The sequence below is a fragment of the Lipotes vexillifer genome, unplaced genomic scaffold (assembly GCF_000442215.2).
Source record: "Lipotes vexillifer unplaced genomic scaffold, Lipotes_vexillifer_v1.1 scaffold534, whole genome shotgun sequence".
Taxonomy (NCBI): Eukaryota; Metazoa; Chordata; class Mammalia; order Artiodactyla; family Lipotidae; genus Lipotes; species Lipotes vexillifer.
This window is the reverse complement of record NW_006787833.1, coordinates 492,890-512,101: the sequence shown is the minus strand read 5'-3', so window position 1 is coordinate 512,101 and position 19,212 is coordinate 492,890. Positions and strand designations below refer to the sequence as shown.

Sequence of the window (19,212 nt, the reverse complement as noted above, 5' to 3'; positions counted from 1 at the left end):
TGTTAGTTCTACCTTTAATATAGCAATATATTGCAGGAACTACTGCCCTTTTACTCTGATCACCATGAGTCCATTAAATTTCAAAATACGGGCCAGCCAGTGAAGGATAACACTAATAAGTGATGAACCAAAGCCATCCAAATGTAGTCTTTATGCCCCAGTGCTAAGAGAAGGAAAAACATAAGGATGACGGTAAGGTCACTGAATACACAGATTTGGAAAGAAATTATCCTGTTTGAGCATGAGTCACCAAAACTGTTTCCTTAGTGATAAAAGTTGCCTAAGTAACCTAGATGCCTGATTCTGCTAAGAAGTACACGGGCAGTGGGTTGGGTTTCAAACCCACGAATCATTTCCTTTACTTAATTGCTAACTGCTCTTCCCGGCTGCCGTTTGGGGCCTGAGTTTTCTGTAGTGACCCAGCAACTAGTTATTATGCTCTATTTTATCACGGAGAACAAAACAGCAACCTCAACATTTCCATGGATTTCAGAGGAAGAGTCGCTGTTATTTCACTCTGACTTGAGGGGGACATCATGAAACTACTGAACTAGATCTCAATGTGACAGCATGATTATGCAAGACTTAGAGACAAAAGGATTTAACAGAGAAGAGATGAGTCAGTTAGGGGCCCTCTGAGGGCCACAAGGTGCTTTATTCCATTCTGGGTCCTCAGAGCCCAGAAGAGAGCCTGGCCCCCAGGAGGACTCAAAATGCATTTACTGAACAGGGTCACTGCTTCTCTTAAGAATATTCCAATCTATTAAGTAATAGCACTGCTGCTGAGTTGGGATTTCATCAGGCTGTTATGTCTTCATGCATCCTTTTCCCCATCTATCTACAACGGGGCTGTGATATTGGTTGTTTTGCCCTTGTACTCACATGGAGCACTTTACCAATGCTCTTTTTTAACAGAGAGCTGGGACAAGGGAGCATTTCTTGGAAAAATCTGAGATGAAATGGCGATGAGATTAGTATTGGGCCAGAAATGTTTAAAACTGGGTAGTAAGGTCATATGTGTTATCGGTAACATTGCTTGAGTTTGGCCTCAAGAATCTTGGTGGTCGGACAGCTCACTAAACCTCTCATTTCTAAACCACACTCACTCACTCACACATTCACTAAACCACACGTCTCTCATTATTCTTGGACTATGTAATATTAGTATTCCAGATGTTAACAAATCCCTCTAAAATTCAAACTCATAGAGGGTAAGTACGGGGAGAAGCTGTTCTTACTTACAGAGGCAATGTGTTCCAAACATGTGGTCAGTTCCTTTCTTTTCCACTAGCAAGTGTGGGTAAAGGATTGTTATTCACTTAATTGCATGCAGGGATGATATGTCATAACCATCAAATCATTCTGATGGGCTGAGTCAGAATTAAGAAATGAGATCTCCACAGAAAAGCCCCAAAATGCCCATCGATGTCTTGATGATTCATTAAGGGCACCGTATTCTCTGAATCATAAGGGGTCTTGTGGCTGTATCAGAACAGGGGGGGAAAAAAGTCCAAAGAGATAGACAAGACACCATGGTTAGAATTCCAGAGACCTGGGGATGTCACCAGCAGCAGTACAAAAAGTACCACAGCGTGGGAAATACCGCACTACAGTGAAGTCTGGAGTGTGGGACCTACAGCCAGAAGTCCTGGGTTCAAATCCCAGGTCTGCCACTTCCTGGCTGTGTGAGCTTGAGCAAGTTACTTAACTGTTCTGTGCCTCAGTTTCTTCATATGTCTAGTAGGGTTGTTGTGAGGATTAAATAAGTTGACACATGGCAAACAGGAGGCACTCAATATACACAGGCTATCATTATGATTACCATTAGCTTTCCTATCTGGGCCACACTCTAATTTAAGGAACAACATCAAAGTTATGCCTGGTTATCATTATCATTGTTTAGAGTTCACTAATCAAGGACTGTGAAAACCAACCCAAAGTCAGCACAAGGAAAACCCTGATTAGACATGCAAATAGCACTGCACTGTATTCTGTGCACACATGTCCAACCCCCTAAAGTTCTCGAGATGACCGATAAATTATAATCTTGTTTCAGAACAGTTTTTCATAATTTATGATATGAAAAGTATATTTAATCTATATTAAGCTCAAACCCCATAATTTTGCAGTTATTCCATATAGCCATATGAGTCCCATTAGAAGGCATATTTCTAGTACTTAGCTAATTAGAATCACAAAGCCTTACTCAATATTTTAGAAACCATTGCAGCAGAATTACGGAGAGGGCTGCCAATCCCTTTATGCTGCTACAGTTAACTCAGAATGGTCTTTCTTAACTTACTTCTCATTCCAGTGAAATTTCTTAATCCTTTTGCCTTGTTTAGTTTTATCTTCATGCCATTTTATAGTTCCTTTCATTTGCCGCATGGCTCCATTTAGGGTTACTTTGATTTATAAGTTCACTTTTTTTCTAACACTTTGTCTTTTTTTTTTGTAATTAGGAGAACATAGTTTCACATCTTTTGTATTGGACTTTTTTTCCCTCAGCATAATGTTTTTGATTTTCATCTCTAACCCCTACAAATCACCTTGATCTTTGTCAGCATACAGAAAGACCAAAGTTTGATGGGGTATATTTTAAACTCTGAGTTTATCAAATACAGTCAAAATTTAATTTAATATTCAAGATTCTGAAGAACATCATTTCACTGGCTAAATGAATGTGATACAGCAGAGCTAAGGCTTCTCCAGATTTTTGGAAAGATTGGTCAGTTCATTAGTCAGTTGTGAGGTAAGTGGGATGGAGTTCCTTTATTTTTCCCAAATATACAGAAAAGAGATTATGGCTATAAGATAATCAATATCCCCAACTTGATAGGTTACCATAAAGAAACCAAATATTATTTTTAAAAACTCCTTCAGTTCTTTCAAAGAAAAGTATGCTATTAAACAAAGTTATCATAATTAGACCCATTACCAAAATATCTTCTGAAAAAAAAAAAAAAAGTCTGCCCCTTAGGAACTTGATGACCTCCTCAAAATAAGCTGAATAAATTCCCAGGATGCGAAAGCACTTGGCAAATTTTCTGGCACTGGCATGACTTTCTTCTCTATCCTGAAAATGGTAAAAACAACATTATAGGACACAGGGCAAAACCTGCTTGTTTTCTTAAGGTCTCACTAGGCCAGTAACTGAACTGCGACGGTATCACTTAGCTCTCTTTCAAATAAGGTCTGGTTTTTATAACTGGACTGCTTTTGTCTTACTTTTTGGATCTAGTGAGCCAATAATGACAATGTAGCTTCACGTCTTTGTTTAACATGGACTCGAATTGGTTTTTTTTTTTTTGCACTAGGTTTTTCCCTCAGTATATTAATATTCCCTGTTCCTCCTACATCTTCACCACCTTCTCTTTCCTTAGTTAGAGACAGTACCTTAGACTTTGATGAACAGACAAATTACATATATGTCTAATCTCCTAAAGTTCTAGAGATGACAGATGAATACATTACAATATTGTTTCAGAACAAATTTTCATAATTTGTGATATGAAAAAAGTATATTTAATCTATATTAAGCTCAAATTCCATAATATTGTTGTAGCAGATATAGTTTTATGGGAAACTATCACCTGCTTTCCCCACAAAAGTATCAAAGAAAATTCTAAAAGTTTGTCTTTAAGCTTCTTTTTCTCTGAATTTTTTTTTTTTTTTTGAGACACAAAAATGATGGGCATGTAAGTGTTCCGTGTCTCTGAACTTTTCAAAACTGTTTTAGAGGATACTGAAAAAGCCCCTGATTTTGCACCAACTGGGGGAAGCCAGACCAACACCCGCAAATCGCATATGGAACAATCTAAAGCAATCCATATTAATTTATGTGAACAGACTAGAACGCTGTAGGGAGTAAAACTGCATGACCCCTTGGGTTTATACCCCACTTTCTTCATGAGGTTTTGCTCTATATAGACTAGAGGAGGGAAGATACTTCCAGGTAAATGGATCTGAGTGAATTATCTTTCGTCTCAGATTCATTTTCCACCTAGAAACAATTGTTTTGCATCTGTGAGGATTCCATTCTCTTAGTCTGTCCGGGAAGCTCAGAGCCCTCGACTGGTTCCTCCCCTCTCCGACTTCAGGCTCGGCTTACGCCCACCAGCGTGTCTGACTTTGAATCAAAACCTCTTTTTCTTAATAACTGCGTGCTTAAGACTCCCTAAAGATCAGGCTTTTACCATTCACATGATCTACTGCAAACAGCTTTCAGATGGGTCTCCCCAATTCATCCTCCACAGCAGGCCAGAACAATCTTCCTGAAACATGGCCACAAGCATGTCTTTCTCCAAGTCAAAAATCACAGTGAATTCCCACTGCCCACCACATTAATTATAAACTCCTCTCCTTGGCATTTAGTCCTCCAACGCATGATCCCATATTAGCTTTCCATTCCCTTTCTCCCCTACAACTGCTCCATAATCAGCCACACTGGGATTCTTATTATTACCTACGTGTCCCTAGAAGTCGGACACATACGCAATTTTTGCTTATACTGTTTCATCAACTTTGAGCATCCTTTCTCTAGGATAAGCTGTAGAAATCATACTCATTGCTCAAATACCACCTTCTCTGCATACATTTTCTGATCTCCCCCAAATGGACATGGTCATTTCTCCATCTAAACCCTTCAGCGCACTCACTCACCAGACTCTGCTATGTATTACAGCTCTTTTATGTGGTTCCTAATTTTCTCAAGGCTGTGAGCTCCCCAGAGGCATGAAAAGTTTCTTAACTTACCTGAATATACTAAGAAGTGTTGCAGGCAGTGCAGAAAACGAGTTCCCCTGCCTGATGAACGGAGTGTGAGGAAAGACATGAGGGTGGGGGAAATGTGGTGTATTCATGGAATAGAAAAGAACTTAGGGCCCCACTGAAATTGCTCTCTTGGTGGGAGCAGTGGGAACTCAGGATGGATGGGAACAGCCTTAGCCTAGCTTTCAAAGGCCACTGTCAAACTATGAGCCTCAACTTCCACTGAAGCAAAATTTCTAATTGTAATTGTACTAACTGTAATTCTTTGTCTGTTCCTTTACTTAAGTATTGTCTCTCTGTACCACACATACGTACACTTGGACTCAGCTCTATGTCCCAAGAGCACATGGATTATACCTGCCTTGTTCACGTTCCCTGCTGTCTAGCAGGATGCCTGGAACATGGTAAACATTCAATACATGTGTTTTGAGTCAGTTAATAAAAGCTGTGGATCATAATACCCTTTAAAGATTAGAGGACGTCATGTTTAAAATGACTAACACACTGCTTGAACATAATAGACGCTAGTAAATATTAGTCTCCTCTTTCTTCCCTCCCTCCCTCCCTTTATGAACTGCAAATGCACTAATTCATACATTCGACAAATGCGCCAGGCTTCTCTGTAGGCACTGGAGATAGGCCAGTGAACAAAAGAGAGAAAAGTCTCTACCCTCATGGAGCTTACCTTCTCACAAGGGAATGAGTGATTCACTTTGGATCTTTAGGGAGTCTCAAGCATGCAGTTGTTAAGAAAAAGAGGTTTTGGTTCAAAGTCAGACACACTGGTGGGGGTAAGCAGAGCCTGGAAGAAGGGAAGCCAATTGCAGTACTTCTGGGATGAGTTGAAAAATGGCTTGGATGTGAGTCACAGCAACACAACAGAGGAGTGGGTGCAGAAAGCAATGGACAGGACACACACGGGATCTGAGCCATTGAAGGGTAAGGAGGTGGCAAGGATGATGAAAGTTTCCAATCTTGTTAGTTTGCTATGTTGCCTTAAATAGACAGGGGAGTTCTGAAGGGGAAGCTGCTGTGGTTGGTGGGGTTTAGGGTGTGAGATGAGCTAAGTCCAACCTTGGATATAATGGCTTTCAAGAGACAGAAAGGAGTCCAGGTGAAAATATTTCACTCTCGAAGTAAGGATTTAGAGTCAGGTAAAAACCAAACTCCCTTCTTATCTATTATGAATCACACTGTTCCATCATTTGAATAACATAAAACATGATATTCTACCCCCAAATTCCTTTAGGAATCTGCTCATTCACAACACCATCGGGCAGTTATCCTCCCTCTGCAGCTCCTGAAACACAGCATGCCCCTAAATGATATTTGTGAATTAAACTGATAGCAAGCAAAATTTTATCAAGACAAAGAGAAAAGAAACGTGCATTTGGAATCAGAAAGGGCTCCATTCAAATGCTTCCACCCTTCCTGCCTCCACTGCTACTTATATGACCATGGGCAGACTTTTGGCCTGCTTCTTAGTTGCCTAGTGTTTAAAATGGATGATCTCATCTATCCCGCAGGATGCTAGGAGAGCATTAGGTTAAACTAAACACTTACAAGTTTCCTGTCCTCCAGCAGACACAGAAGTTAAAGCACTTCTATTATTGATTATTATTATTATCTTTCATACTATGCCCTTTAGATTTTGCCATGATTTTCACCCTCTCACTTTATCCACCTTCTCATTGCTGACATTCCGTCCAGGCGATCCAGCTAGAAGCTGTCCTCTTGGCATGACCTCCTGCCAACCAGCTCTCCTAAAGCCTCCACAGGCCACTAAGCTCCTCTCCGCATGGCTGGCTGGTCCGTCAGTTCAAATCGCCTGATTCAACTGACATCACCACAGCTTGCAAATTCCAAAATCACTGTTAGTACTTTAGATTTGGTAATGTTTACGCCTGGCCTACACACTGTACCACTGTGTCCTTATTTATATACAACTTGCAGCAGGCAGTGTTTGAAGATGCTTCAGGGTCCAGCGTTCGAAAACACTCTGGAAATAGGTTTTCACATCAATCAAAAAATAAATATGAAAACCGAGAAAGCTATGTCTATGTACTGTTTACTTCCAAAAGGTAGCTAAGAACGTGGGGGCACAGATAGAGAAGGATTAGTTATCGTGCTCAAGGATGTTAGTTCAGACATATTGATTTCTTTCATCGATGACTAGCCCTCCTTGGTTGAGGCACTGTCCTGGTTGGTGTATAATTTACCTCAGAATGAAATGAATTCTTTCCAAAATCTCATGCATTCTATATGAATGAGTAATAGTGTTTTTGTAACCTTCGCTTTTCTACACTCTACAATCCACCCCAAGCTATGGCAATTTCTAATAGGAAGGACACATCGGACACTGTGTCTGTGTGTGTGTGTGTGCGCGTGTGTGTATGTGTGTGTGTGCACGTGGTGTATAGCAAGTATTACGGATTGAATGTTTGTGACCCCTACAATTTATATGTTGTAGCCCTAATCTCCAATGTGTGGCTATTCGGAGGTGGGGTCTTAGGAAGGTAATTAGATTTAGATGAGGTCATGAGGGTGGGGCCCCTAAGATGGGATTAGTGTCCTTATAAGAAAAGGAAGAGACCAGAACATGCACTCCTTCTGCCACATGCAGACACAGCAAGAAGGTGGCCATCTGCAAACCAGCAAGCAGACCCTCATCAGACACCAAATCGGCTGGCACCTTGATCTTGGACTTCCTGCCTCAAGAGCTGGGAGAAATAAACATTTGTTGCTTAAGCCCCCCAGTCTATGGTATTTTGTTATAGCAGCCTAGGCTGACTAGGAAGGACAGCAAGTGAACATATCACAGTCCTGAGAATACAGATCGGGGACAGGTTAGAAAGGAGGGGGGATACCCCCAGATGATGATGAGGGCCAGCATCCATCCCAGAGGAAGTCGCCACAGGCCTGAGGAATTTGCTGTGGTCACCAACAGGGCACCCTGCCACACCGCACCAGAGCCTTGCCCTCATTTTCCGTAGTGAGTCAGTCAGCAAGAGTCCTCTGACAGCACCAGCTTGTTGCCCTGGGATCAGCATTTTAGGTGGGCGTAAGGTCCACCCTCCCTTCCCCCCAGAGGGAGATGGCTTTTTCTCCTCCTAAGGGTTCCAGGCAAACTCACAATGGTGACATTTGTTGAGCAGTGGCTTGAATAAAGGGCGCTCTGAGAGCAAGACGGTAACATGGAGCATAAGCTAGTCTGCCAGGGCACCACGCCCCAGGAATGCTCGGGAGGGACCTGCAGCCTCCCAGGGAAGGAGAGAATTAAGGAAATCCACAGCAGGGGAGCTGTACCGAAAGGGGTCCTGCAGTTTTCGACCTTGGCAGCCCCATTTGCCAGAACTAACTGAAATGCAGTAAACAAAATATTGCCTAAAAGAGGCTTGTACAAAGAAGCTGGAATAAACCCTTCATTTGGTTCTAAACTACTTTTCTTAAATGCCAGGTAACTTCCAGCACCCCCCTTCCAAAACACAAAACAAAAACGGAAGAATTTTTACTTCCCCCCTATCCTCCCACCGCCATTCACTATAGAATCAAGATGCTTTTATTTTTACAGTTGTTTTGGGGCTAATCCTCTCAATACTCCTTCGGTCTTGTAAATACAAAAGAAAACACAAACCTCTGATTTTTACATTGCTACAGATATCACTAAAAGGCTGGCTTGGATTGGCTCTCTTCATCTCCCTTTGGGGGTAACCACACTGTTCTGCATGTTACTAATATCGCAACAAAAACCCTGTTGAGTGATTTACCTGGAAGGTTTTGGTGTGAGAATCTGACCACTCCCTTGGTGCCCTAGACCAAAAGTTTTTTGCTCTGTAGACAAGTTTTATCTCCCTCACTCCGAGACCAATTGCAAGACTTCTTCTGGAAAATAGGCCAAGGGACCAGTGACATTTCCCAGACAAGTCACCAGAATCCTGCAGTGAGCACCATCGCTGAGCCAAAACGAACACATAAATCTACTTCCCTCAAACATTCTATCATTTGAGGTATAAAATTGCCTTTCATTCATCGAATTCAGCATTTAAAGTAATACCTAATTAATTCTATAACTGATGCAGATTATACCTTTAATGACTTCCGCTACAGCAGAAAAACCATTGAACAATTTGACGTTGCAACTGCGGATGCTGAGTTTCCTCTTTCACCCCAAACTTCCACATCACGTTAAAAGCCGGGTGTGGTTTTATGGGGGCAGGGGTAGGCCGAGAGGAGACCGGAGAGAAGGGTGGGAGGGAACTTTGCAAAGAAGAACCTTCCCGGAGTGCGTTTGTGACGCCGCAGACCCGCGTTTAGCGGTTATAGAGGCCGGGCCGAAGTTTCTTACTAAAGAGAAGTCTGCACATTGGAGCAAAATCAACAGACTTTGGCGAGTTCTTAAGAATTTACGGACGCCCTAGTCTCCACGCAGGCGAACTGCACACAAGAAAGCGCAGGCCCAGCTCGAAGTTGCGTAAAACTTCCAACAAATGCGCGCGCGCGCGCGCGCGCGCCCGGGGAGACTTGGGTCAATCTCGTCTAACGGTTTCCGTGAACCGCTAGCAGCCCTCGACCTCGGCGGGACGGTCCGGCGCAGTGACTCGCCGTCAGTGACTCAGCGACCCCACCCATCTCCCCCGGGCTTTCCTCGCAGTTCCCGCCGTCCAAAGCTGGACCCAGCCCGTCAGGTCCCCGGAGAGGACTCTCTAAGACTAGAGGGCGGAGATGGGGCCCGACCGACGCCCCTTCCGCAGCAGGCGGTGCGCAAGGCTGCGCGGGGGGCTCGAGCCCTGCGTCCCAGGCTGTGCGCGCTCCCACCTCGCGCTCCAATCCCAGACCCTCTTTGTTTCTTTGTCCACGCCTTCCGATCTGCTGGAACCCGCACTCCCCCTCTTCCCGCGGGTCTCCCCACCCACCCGCTCCCTGCGGACCGCAGCCCCGTTGCTGCGCGCCCCTCCCGCGCCGCTCTGGCTCGGTGCCCGGGACCCCTCCGGTCCAGTCCCGGGCGGGTCCCCCCCACCACTGAGCGACCCCGCCCTTTTCAGCACCCAGAGGTGAGCAGAGCCCGGGCCACCATCAGGAAAGCCCCCGGAAGCCCCAGCCCAGCCAAGAAGTAACCGAGCCTGTACCCAGCCCCCAGGGCGGAGGACGGGGGAGGAGGAAGGCTCCAGGGCGCCCCCGCCCTAACCCCCCGCCCAGCCTTCCCCATTGGTTGGCGCGCTCTGCCTCCGGGATGGCAGTGGGAGGGGACCCTGCTTCCTAACTGGCTTATAAAAGCTGCGCCCTCGGCGGGGTCCCGTCCTCTGCCACTCTCGCTCCGGGCTCCCCGCGCCAGAGACTCAGCAGCGCTCCCTTTGCCCACACCCACCGCGCCCTCGCGCGCCTCTCCTCCCGGAGCCAGCCCGCGCCACCGCCGCCGCCCAGCCCACCGCCGCCCTCTGCAGTCATGTCCAGCAGGTCCGTGTCCTCGTCCTCCTACCGCAGGATGTTCGGCGGCCCCGGCACCGCGAGCCGGCCGAGCTCCAGCCGGAGCTACGTGACCACGGCCACCCGCACCTACAGCCTGGGCAGCGCGCTGCGCCCCGGCACCAGCCGCAGCCTCTACGCCTCGTCCCCGGGCGGCGTGTACGCCACGCGATCCGCGGCCGTGCGCCTGCGGAGCAGCATGCCCGGCGTGCGCCTGCTGCAAGACTCGGTGGACTTCTCGCTGGCCGACGCCATCAACACCGAGTTCAAGAACACCCGCACCAACGAGAAGGTGGAGCTGCAGGAGCTGAACGACCGCTTCGCCAACTACATCGACAAGGTGCGCTTCCTGGAGCAGCAGAACAAGATCCTGCTGGCCGAGCTCGAGCAGCTCAAGGGCCAGGGCAAGTCGCGCCTGGGGGACCTCTACGAGGAGGAGATGCGAGAGCTGCGCCGGCAGGTGGACCAGCTCACCAACGACAAAGCCCGCGTCGAGGTGGAGCGCGACAACCTGTCCGAGGACATCATGCGTCTCCGGGAGAAGTAAGGAGGCGCCCACGCGGGGCGGCGGGAGGGAAGGAGAGGGGAAGCGGAACCGCCACGCCCTGGGGGATGTGGCCCTGGCGGCGGCTGCCCGGGGGACAGCGGGGGAGCAGGGCTGTGACTGCTGCAGCGCGGCCTCGCCCTGAACCCAGATCTTGCAAGTTAGCGTTTCCCCTCTAGCCCCACTCATTTGCCCAAGAACGCCTGTCTCAGAAAGTTTCAGATTTCTTAAAACTACCGCTCTGTCTGTCCTCGAAGGCCCTTGCAGACGATGCGTGCGACTTCCCCAAACTTTGAGAAAGTTGCCAGCCCCTCCCTTCCCACCCCCCACCCCCCCACGGCGGGCTGCCAGCCACGGGGCCGTGCAGGGAGCGAGACAAAGGGACTGCAGAGTCTCCTCTGCGGTGGGGTGGTGGCGGCCGTGATCGCCTGTCCACGCGGTGGCCAAGACCCCGCTCAAACTAGCCGAGGGCAGCAGCCCTAAAAGCCGCGGTCGCTGGCTGCCCGCGGAGGTGGCGCAGCAGCGCTGGTCTGGCGGCCACCGCGGGGTGTTTGGGTGCGGTCGCCCCGCCCCTGGCGGTTTCCCCGTGCCCCTCTGGTTAACGCGCGCCTGTTTCAGGTTGCAGGAGGAGATGCTTCAGAGGGAGGAAGCCGAGAGCACCCTGCAGTCTTTCAGACAGGTTTGTAGATTCTGTTCCCACTCGCAGCCACCAGACGCCACCCACCCACGCGGCCCACGGGCAGTTCTAAAAGTTGCTTTAACCCAAGTATAAATCGTGCCAAACTTCACGTCTGCGCTCCAAGCCCCCTAGTGGCAGAAAGACCGCAGTTCGGAGCTGCTCCGGACAAAAACCCTTGAATGATCAAACCGTTCTCTAGGACATAAAGGGAAGTCTTTAACTTTTTACTTTGTTTCAAGATTTTTTCCAAAGAAATCATTTTTTTTTTCCGTTTCATTTTTGCAACACGTTGATATTCTGATCTCGAACAGTTACAGTTTGATTTAGATGGCGGTTTGCCAAAGTCAAGTTGGCTACCTTTTACAAGGCCACCAAAAGCGCAGTTCTGCCCTGTAGTTTCAAATGTAAAATGTATTGGAGGATAAGAAACTTAGTTTAACTGGACTTAAGCCAGCAAGTTTCTTTTCTTCGCTTCGCTGCAAGTTCTACTGTGGCCCTAAGGTCACATGCACAACTATTTTGTGACTTCATAAGGGTGAAAAGGAGCCATCTGTCCCCTTGGCTGAAAGGTATTAATGGTTTCTACAGGCTTCACTGTGGAATGTAGATACAGACATCCTGGCAAGTGGGGCCGTTCTGGCCGGAAAGAATAGGAGTCTTTGTGTTCCCAGAGACGCTTTGCAACAGGCTGCATTCTTACTGACTATGTAATGATGCAAGCACCGTTCTAATTGGACACAAGTATTTGCTAACATCCGTTATCTAGTATCTGGCCCAGACTCGCCAAGTATGTGATGTGAAGACTTCTTAAAGCTACAGTCATACCTCACATGTGGAAAGGCCTTTCTTCTTTGAACCTTTGTATTCTTTAGCATGTCCTCTCCATAAAGCATAAACCTGAAAATAAAGAATGGGGTTTTAAGTAAAAGGTTTTCTTGCTCCAAAGATAGATGGCCTTAAACGATTTTTAACTTAAAATTGGAATCCCAAAGCAGGAAGAGTCGCCAGCATAGTTGCATTCTCCTGAGCACTTACTGGGACGGCTATAAAAGCTCCTTCAGACGAACAGTCTAGAATAACATTTTGAAGCAGAAATACATTTACCAAATTAAACACAGCATTGAGTAGTTTATTTTAGTCATAGGGCATTTCTGATCATCATGTCTGTAGTGTTTTCTACCCCCAGTAGGAACCTCATATAAAACAATATTAGTATAAATTGTCCCTATTTAGGGATGAGGTAAAACCCCTCATATTCTCTTCAAAGAAGTAGAATGTGACACACTGAACTTTTCTATGGAGTAAATCATCTTGTATATCTTTTGTAGGGTTTAACAGCAAGCAAAAATGAAATTTTTTCTCGAAGGCTGATCTTTTTTTATCACTTATTCCTCACTCATTTTTCCAGGAAGGTGATAGAAGCATGTCAATATTTTAAGACTGTAAGGCTATAAACTGTACTCCAAATATAATTGCTTACAAGATAAGAGGCATAAAAATCCTCATGACATTCCCTTAAGGGGAAATTAAATCTTTGGGATGTAGCAGTTTACAAATGGTGGAAACAGAGAAGGAGACCAGAGCAGCAAAATTTTACATACGGTTAACACCGTATGCATTTTGATCAGTCATTCTGAAACAAGCTGAGGAACCAAACTGACACAGTGCTAAGTGAAAAAGATGTGGACACACCCTTGTGGGATGAGATAGGGAAGTTCCAGGAGAAAAATCTACCAGAGAAAGCAAAGCAAATACAGTTCAGGGTTACACTTCTTGTTCCTTATTTGCCTGAACTACATTTGTGCCAGGGCACATCCTGAATTGGAGTATAAATCTAGCCTTGTAACTTGAATGCCAGATGACTTGCTTGGGATCCCAAGGATACATTTCAAAAGGTTTGAGTAGAGCGGGGGGCGGGGGGAGGAGCTTAGGTACTATCTGCTGAAACTTCTGGAGCACTAATTTCTGTTCTGCACGTTCTCACGTACGCACGAAGTTGTGAAACCTGACCAACTCCCATCATCCTACCATTCCATGATGTTAACCCCCCAAAATGCTGTGGCATTGATTTCCTAGATTTAAAAAATAGAAACTTCACTGATATAATGTGGATTCAGTAATAATTGATGGATCGCAGCCTGCCATGTTGGCATACACTTATTTATTTATTTTAAAATTGTCTACTGGTCACCTTGAGTACAACTCAGCGGACCACAATTCAGATTTGTTACTGAAGAAAAATAAACTACGCTGTAGCATGGGTGATTTACAAACTTCTTTGAAGGTTATAAAATTTGTCAGTGCCCTTCTTTATAATAAAGAGACATAAGTTCATATAGTTCATTTGAAATGAATACATGGGATAGGCCACAGACGTTAGCATCCTCCTTCATGCCCTGTCTTCTCTTTTCGAAACAGGATGTTGACAATGCTTCATTGGCACGTCTGGACCTGGAGCGTAAAGTGGAATCCTTGCAAGAAGAGATTGCCTTTTTGAAGAAACTACATGATGAGGTAAGAGGAATCACCATTGTGGGTGAAGCTGCCCCCCATACTTGGCACGGCTGACCTTCTGTCTTTTCTTGCCTCAGGAAATCCAGGAGCTGCAGGCCCAGATTCAAGAACAGCACGTCCAGATCGATATGGATGTTTCCAAGCCCGACCTCACGGCTGCCCTGCGTGACGTCCGCCAGCAGTACGAGAGCGTGGCCGCCAAGAACCTCCAGGAGGCTGAGGAATGGTACAAGTCCAAGGTGCGAAACGAGCAAGTGTGGCCAGAGCGGAAGAAAAGCATTCTTTTCTGAAAACGCTGTACCTGTCTGCGATTCCCAAGTACCTTTTCGCTGCCAAGTTTAGCTGGCTTTTCCTCCTGCGCGAGTTTTATCTCTTGCTGCATCCTCCCCGCGACTCACACCCCCTCCGTTAGAATAGCAGACGCCCTTGCCACTGCCCCGCTGTCACCCTACTTCCAGGTTACGCCCTTGCCCTTGACCTCCACCCTTTGAAAACGAGGGCAACAGAGGGAATTTCTACTTGGAAATCTCAACATTGGCCTTCCACCTCATTTCCTTCCGTTCTCAAAACAAATTAGGCGTATCCTGGAACACATTGCAGTTTGAGCTTTGAGTGTAAAAGTTGGTTGGTATCATGCCTTGTTTACGTATTTGTCTGTTTGCCATCTTTAAGCCGTCTCCGTTATCCGGGCCAGGTAGAACCTCAGAGGACTTGTGGACGAGGCACGTGGGTGACCCAGGTTTCTGCTTCCTCCCTGACAGTTCGCTGACCTCTCCGAGGCTGCTAACCGCAACAACGATGCCCTGCGCCAGGCCAAGCAGGAGTCGAACGAGTACCGTCGGCAGGTGCAGTCCCTCACCTGCGAGGTGGATGCCCTCAAAGGCACTGTGAGTATCACAGCGCAAGAAGAGAGGGCCGATCACCAGCTTGGACCCATTTCAGGTGGCCAAGCTCAGGGTGCTATCGGAAGAAAACTTGGCTCAAAGGGAGAGAAATTTACATTCTAGTCCAGAGACTAAAATGAGTCGTTAAGACATTTTCAAAAAGAACTTGGAGATCCCAGGGTTTTAGTTTACCTGTATTATTGCTTCCACTAGGAAGGGGACTCGGTACTTGTATTCTCCGCTGAAAATGGGAGCGTTCCCCATTTGCTGCTAGGGGAAATGATTGCAAATGGTCTGGAAATGGTTGGGGGCTTAGCTCTGTTTGTTCGTTTGTCTCTGGGAAATAACACCGGCGGGCCTTTCTCATCTGTCCCGCAGAACGAGTCTCTGGAACGCCAGATGCGTGAAATGGAAGAGAACTTTGCCGTGGAAGCTGCTAACTACCAAGACACTATTGGCCGCCTGCAGGACGAGATTCAGAACATGAAGGAAGAGATGGCTCGCCACCTGCGTGAATACCAAGATCTGCTGAATGTTAAGATGGCTCTCGACATCGAGATCGCCACCTACAGGAGGCTGCTGGAAGGAGAGGAAAGCAGGTGGGGGTGGGGGCTCGTGGGGGCGAAGGCCGGGCTGCCCTGCGTGAGGTACTATGCCCCCCGCTTTCCATGCAGCATCTCACTTCATCTTCAGAGCCTGGCTTCAACGTAGCTATGTACCACTTTCTACAGATGAGGAACCTTCAGTTCAGACCTGGAGATGCGAGTTCTTTGTCCTAGTCAGTCAATCAGTATCTCAGCTGGGATTTCAACCTACGATTGATTCTGTGAAAACCAAGAGTCACTCTGTCACACCTCCAGCCCCTTGCAGAAAAACGCTTGGAGTAAAATATTTAAAAGTACTAATGAGACCGATCGTAGGTAGATGCTTCTGAAGCAAATCCCTCACCTGCATTGTAAATTGTAAAGCTTCTTATTTGATGAAAATAAGAAGTGTATAAATGTATTCCTTGTTGTTTCCCAAAAAGGTTACTGTTTTTCTTCCATCTCTTTCTAGGATTGCTCTGCCTCTTCCAAACTTTTCTTCCCTGAACCTGAGGGGTAAGCATTTGATTCTCCTTTATGAAATATTTTATTTTTGCGGCTGCGCTGCGCGGCATGTGGGATCTCAGTTCCCCCACCAGGGATCAGACCTGGGGCCCCTGCAGTGGAAGTATGGAGTACTAACCACTGGGCCGCCAGGGAAGTCCCTATGAAAAATGTTAGCAGCGTGTAACCATTCTGTTTATAAAGCACTCATTTGTAAAACGATACTTGAAAAATGCCATGCAAGAGAAAATTCTCTAAGATAGGCATAATTTTCAAACAAGTACTGTCTCACATTTTCTACGTCCAGTTAAATTTTTCTTCCCTCCTGTTGGAGTATACGCTAAAGTAGTCCATCTCATCCTGACTCTACAGTGTTGTTAGCCTCTGTGTTTTAAAACACGTGATAGTCTTCAGAGTTATTTTGGGAATAGTGCTTTAAACAATCATGAACAAAAAGTCATAATTCTTTGGACAAAATCGTCTCTTGTCTTTTTACAAATTTCATTTTTACTCATTTTGGACCTGTTTTCTTTATTCAGAAACCAATCTGGATTCACTCCCTCTGGTTGACACCCATTCAAAAAGGACACTTCTGATTAAGACGGTTGAAACCAGAGATGGACAGGTTGGTATCTTTAAATCAAAATGGGAGTAATTTCAGACAGGCATTGATAAACTTTTAGATCACTAAGTCTATCTCAGATACAGCTAGCTAATTTGGGAGGTTTCAGTTTCACTCGTGCCTCCTAAAAAGAGAGTAGGTCGACCTCTTCCAGCACTACACACAGCCATCTAATTATTTGGCTCCTAGATGTGAAGGTGGGATAGTAGTCTGCCTTTGTCTAAAATTAGTGATTTCCTTTGGTGCTTGACTTGAAACAGGAGTACACGTTCCTTAAGTTACTTCCTAAACTAGTTTCATTAGACTGCCTCAATAGCAGGAATGTTTTGATCCTGGACATAATGGCCTTCCCTGGACACTCCTAGACCCTGTCATGATGTAATACAAGGACATGCCATATGATCGAGTAGTTTCTCATTACCTCTCTATGCCAGGAAAGAAATGGTCAAAATGTATCGTAATCTTCATGTAATCTTCCCTTGCACATAAAATGTACTTGCTGTACATTTTAATATGTTTTAATTGCTTTTAAACTTTGCTGCCTATGATAGTTACAGCATTCTTCTTCATAAACACAGTATTTTTCAAGTTTATTTTTTTAAGTCATAACATTCTATCAGATACATATTTTGCCTACAGGTGAAGCACGTCTTACATATGTATCTGTCCCTGCTCGCTGTGACCCTTGGTCACGTAGAACCAACGTGATCTTCCAACTTTCACAATAAATTATATGCCTTTCCTAGGATTCTTCTTTGACACGCTTTATGGGGTAATTTAATCATTAGTACGTAGTATTGTATTTGATTTGAGTTCTGTTTTTCTTAACAGGTTATCAACGAAACTTCCCAGCATCACGATGATCTGGAATAAAAACTGCACATACTCCATGCGGCAAAATACTACCAGTGAGAATAAAAAAGAAATCCGTATCTTAAAGAAACAGCTTTCAAGTGCCTTTCTGCAGTTTTTTCAGGAGTGCAAGATAGATTTGAAATAGGAATAAGCTCTAGTTCTTGAGAACCAACAGTCGTAAAAGATTTAGAAAAGAGTTTACAACATAATCTAGTTTACCGAAGACGCCTTGTGCTAGAATACTTTTTAAAAAGTATTTTTGAATACCATTAAAACTGCTTTTTTCCATCACGTATCTGACCAACTTGTTTCTGCTTCAATAAATCTTTGGAAAACTCTTTTGGTGTCTTGATTATTTGATATCTAAACAATTCTCTAAATTTTATGACAGTATATGTTTGGGTTAAATATTGTTTGGTCTTATTGGTCAAATTCCCACAAAATCAAGGTTAGGTTAACTTGAGAAATTCAACTTTATGCTTGAAGCGTAGCTCTTAATTTGGTTATTTTTGATAGACCTCGCTTCTTTTCAATTAAATTATTTTTAAAATTCATAAATAGATGTTATATAATAAAATAATTTGTAGACAAAATGATGATAGGTCTTTTCATAAAATGAATCCAGCTGGGTCCATGTCCATGTGTGATTTCAGTTCTAACAAACAGACCTCCTAAAATTAAAAAAACTGACTAAAGTGAAAACTGCATTTTGGTATGTGCAGCATATACGTGGCACAAACTCCACTACGGGGGTTAAAGTGTAGGGCAACATCCAGGATATCACGGCTGCATCTTGTGATTTGGGGGAGTGATGTTAGACACAAAATAAAGGAAAATCCTTACCTGTTCATTGGGAGGTGAAATTAACATGTGAGTCATGTGGTAAAATGATGCTAGTCTCTGATCAGCTTTCAAAACCTGGAGCAATGAGAAGTGCTGTGGTCATGAAAACCTTCCTATAGGCCACACAATGTGAGCAGAGTTTAGGAAGAGAGATAAAGTCAAATAAATGAAAGAGGGAGGGTACTGCCTGGAAGCAATAGAGTTGTAATGGCCCAATGTATGTTCTGGAGGGAAATTTCCTTTGAGTAAGAATTTCCTAGACTTAAGTCCCAATTTCCTGTATTACTAGGATTCCCTCTCCTCCAGGAATGATGTGGTTCCTTGTTTTTTGTGTTGTTTTGCGGGGGGAGCCACGCAGCACCTAGGATCTTAGTTCCCTGACCAGGGATCGAACCTGAGCCCCCTGCAGTGGAAGCATGGAGTCTTAACCACTGGACCGCGAGGGAAGTCCCTCCTTGTAATTTTTAAGTGTTTGCATCTACCTCTTGGTAGAGTTGCTCAGGGGAAAGTAAGATGGTTTACACTTAGTTTAACTAAATGCCAGACACTGAGTGCTAAGTAATATTAGTTGTGATTTTCATCATTTCTGATACTGTGGGTACCACATGAGTAAAGAAAGAATTGGCCCAGGGAAGTGACCCCTAGTCAGGATGATTTACATCCTAGTTTGCGTAGGATGGTCTTGGTTTATGCTCACTTATTAATAATGCCCCCTTTCAGACTCACAAGTGTACTAATTTGAACAACAGCTTCTATCTGGTCATCCTACCCTTAGCATCATCTTTTTTTTTTAATTAATTTTTATTGGAGTCTAGTTGCTTTACAATGTTGTGTTAGTTTCTGCTGCACAGCAAAGTGAATCAGCTCTATGTATACATATATCCCCTCTTTTTTGGATTTCCTTCCCATTTAGTTCACCACAGAGCACTGAGTACCTACCCTTAGCATAA

At 45.0% G+C, this 19,212-nt stretch overlaps 1 protein-coding gene across 1 annotated transcript; it reads left to right on the top strand.

The window, feature by feature from the left end:
* The first annotated feature begins 10,070 nt into the window (after positions 1-10,070).
* Positions 10,071-17,757, top strand: VIM (vimentin). Its single transcript, XM_007460873.1, has 9 exons — positions 10,071-10,776; positions 11,396-11,456; positions 13,875-13,970; positions 14,048-14,209; positions 14,732-14,857; positions 15,233-15,453; positions 15,911-15,954; positions 16,482-16,567; positions 17,396-17,757. The coding sequence occupies exons 1-9, from the start codon at positions 10,214-10,216 to the stop codon at positions 17,435-17,437; spliced, it is 1,401 nt and encodes a 466-aa protein (XP_007460935.1). The 5' UTR covers positions 10,071-10,213; the 3' UTR covers positions 17,438-17,757.
* The last annotated feature ends 1,455 nt before the right edge of the window (positions 17,758-19,212 follow it).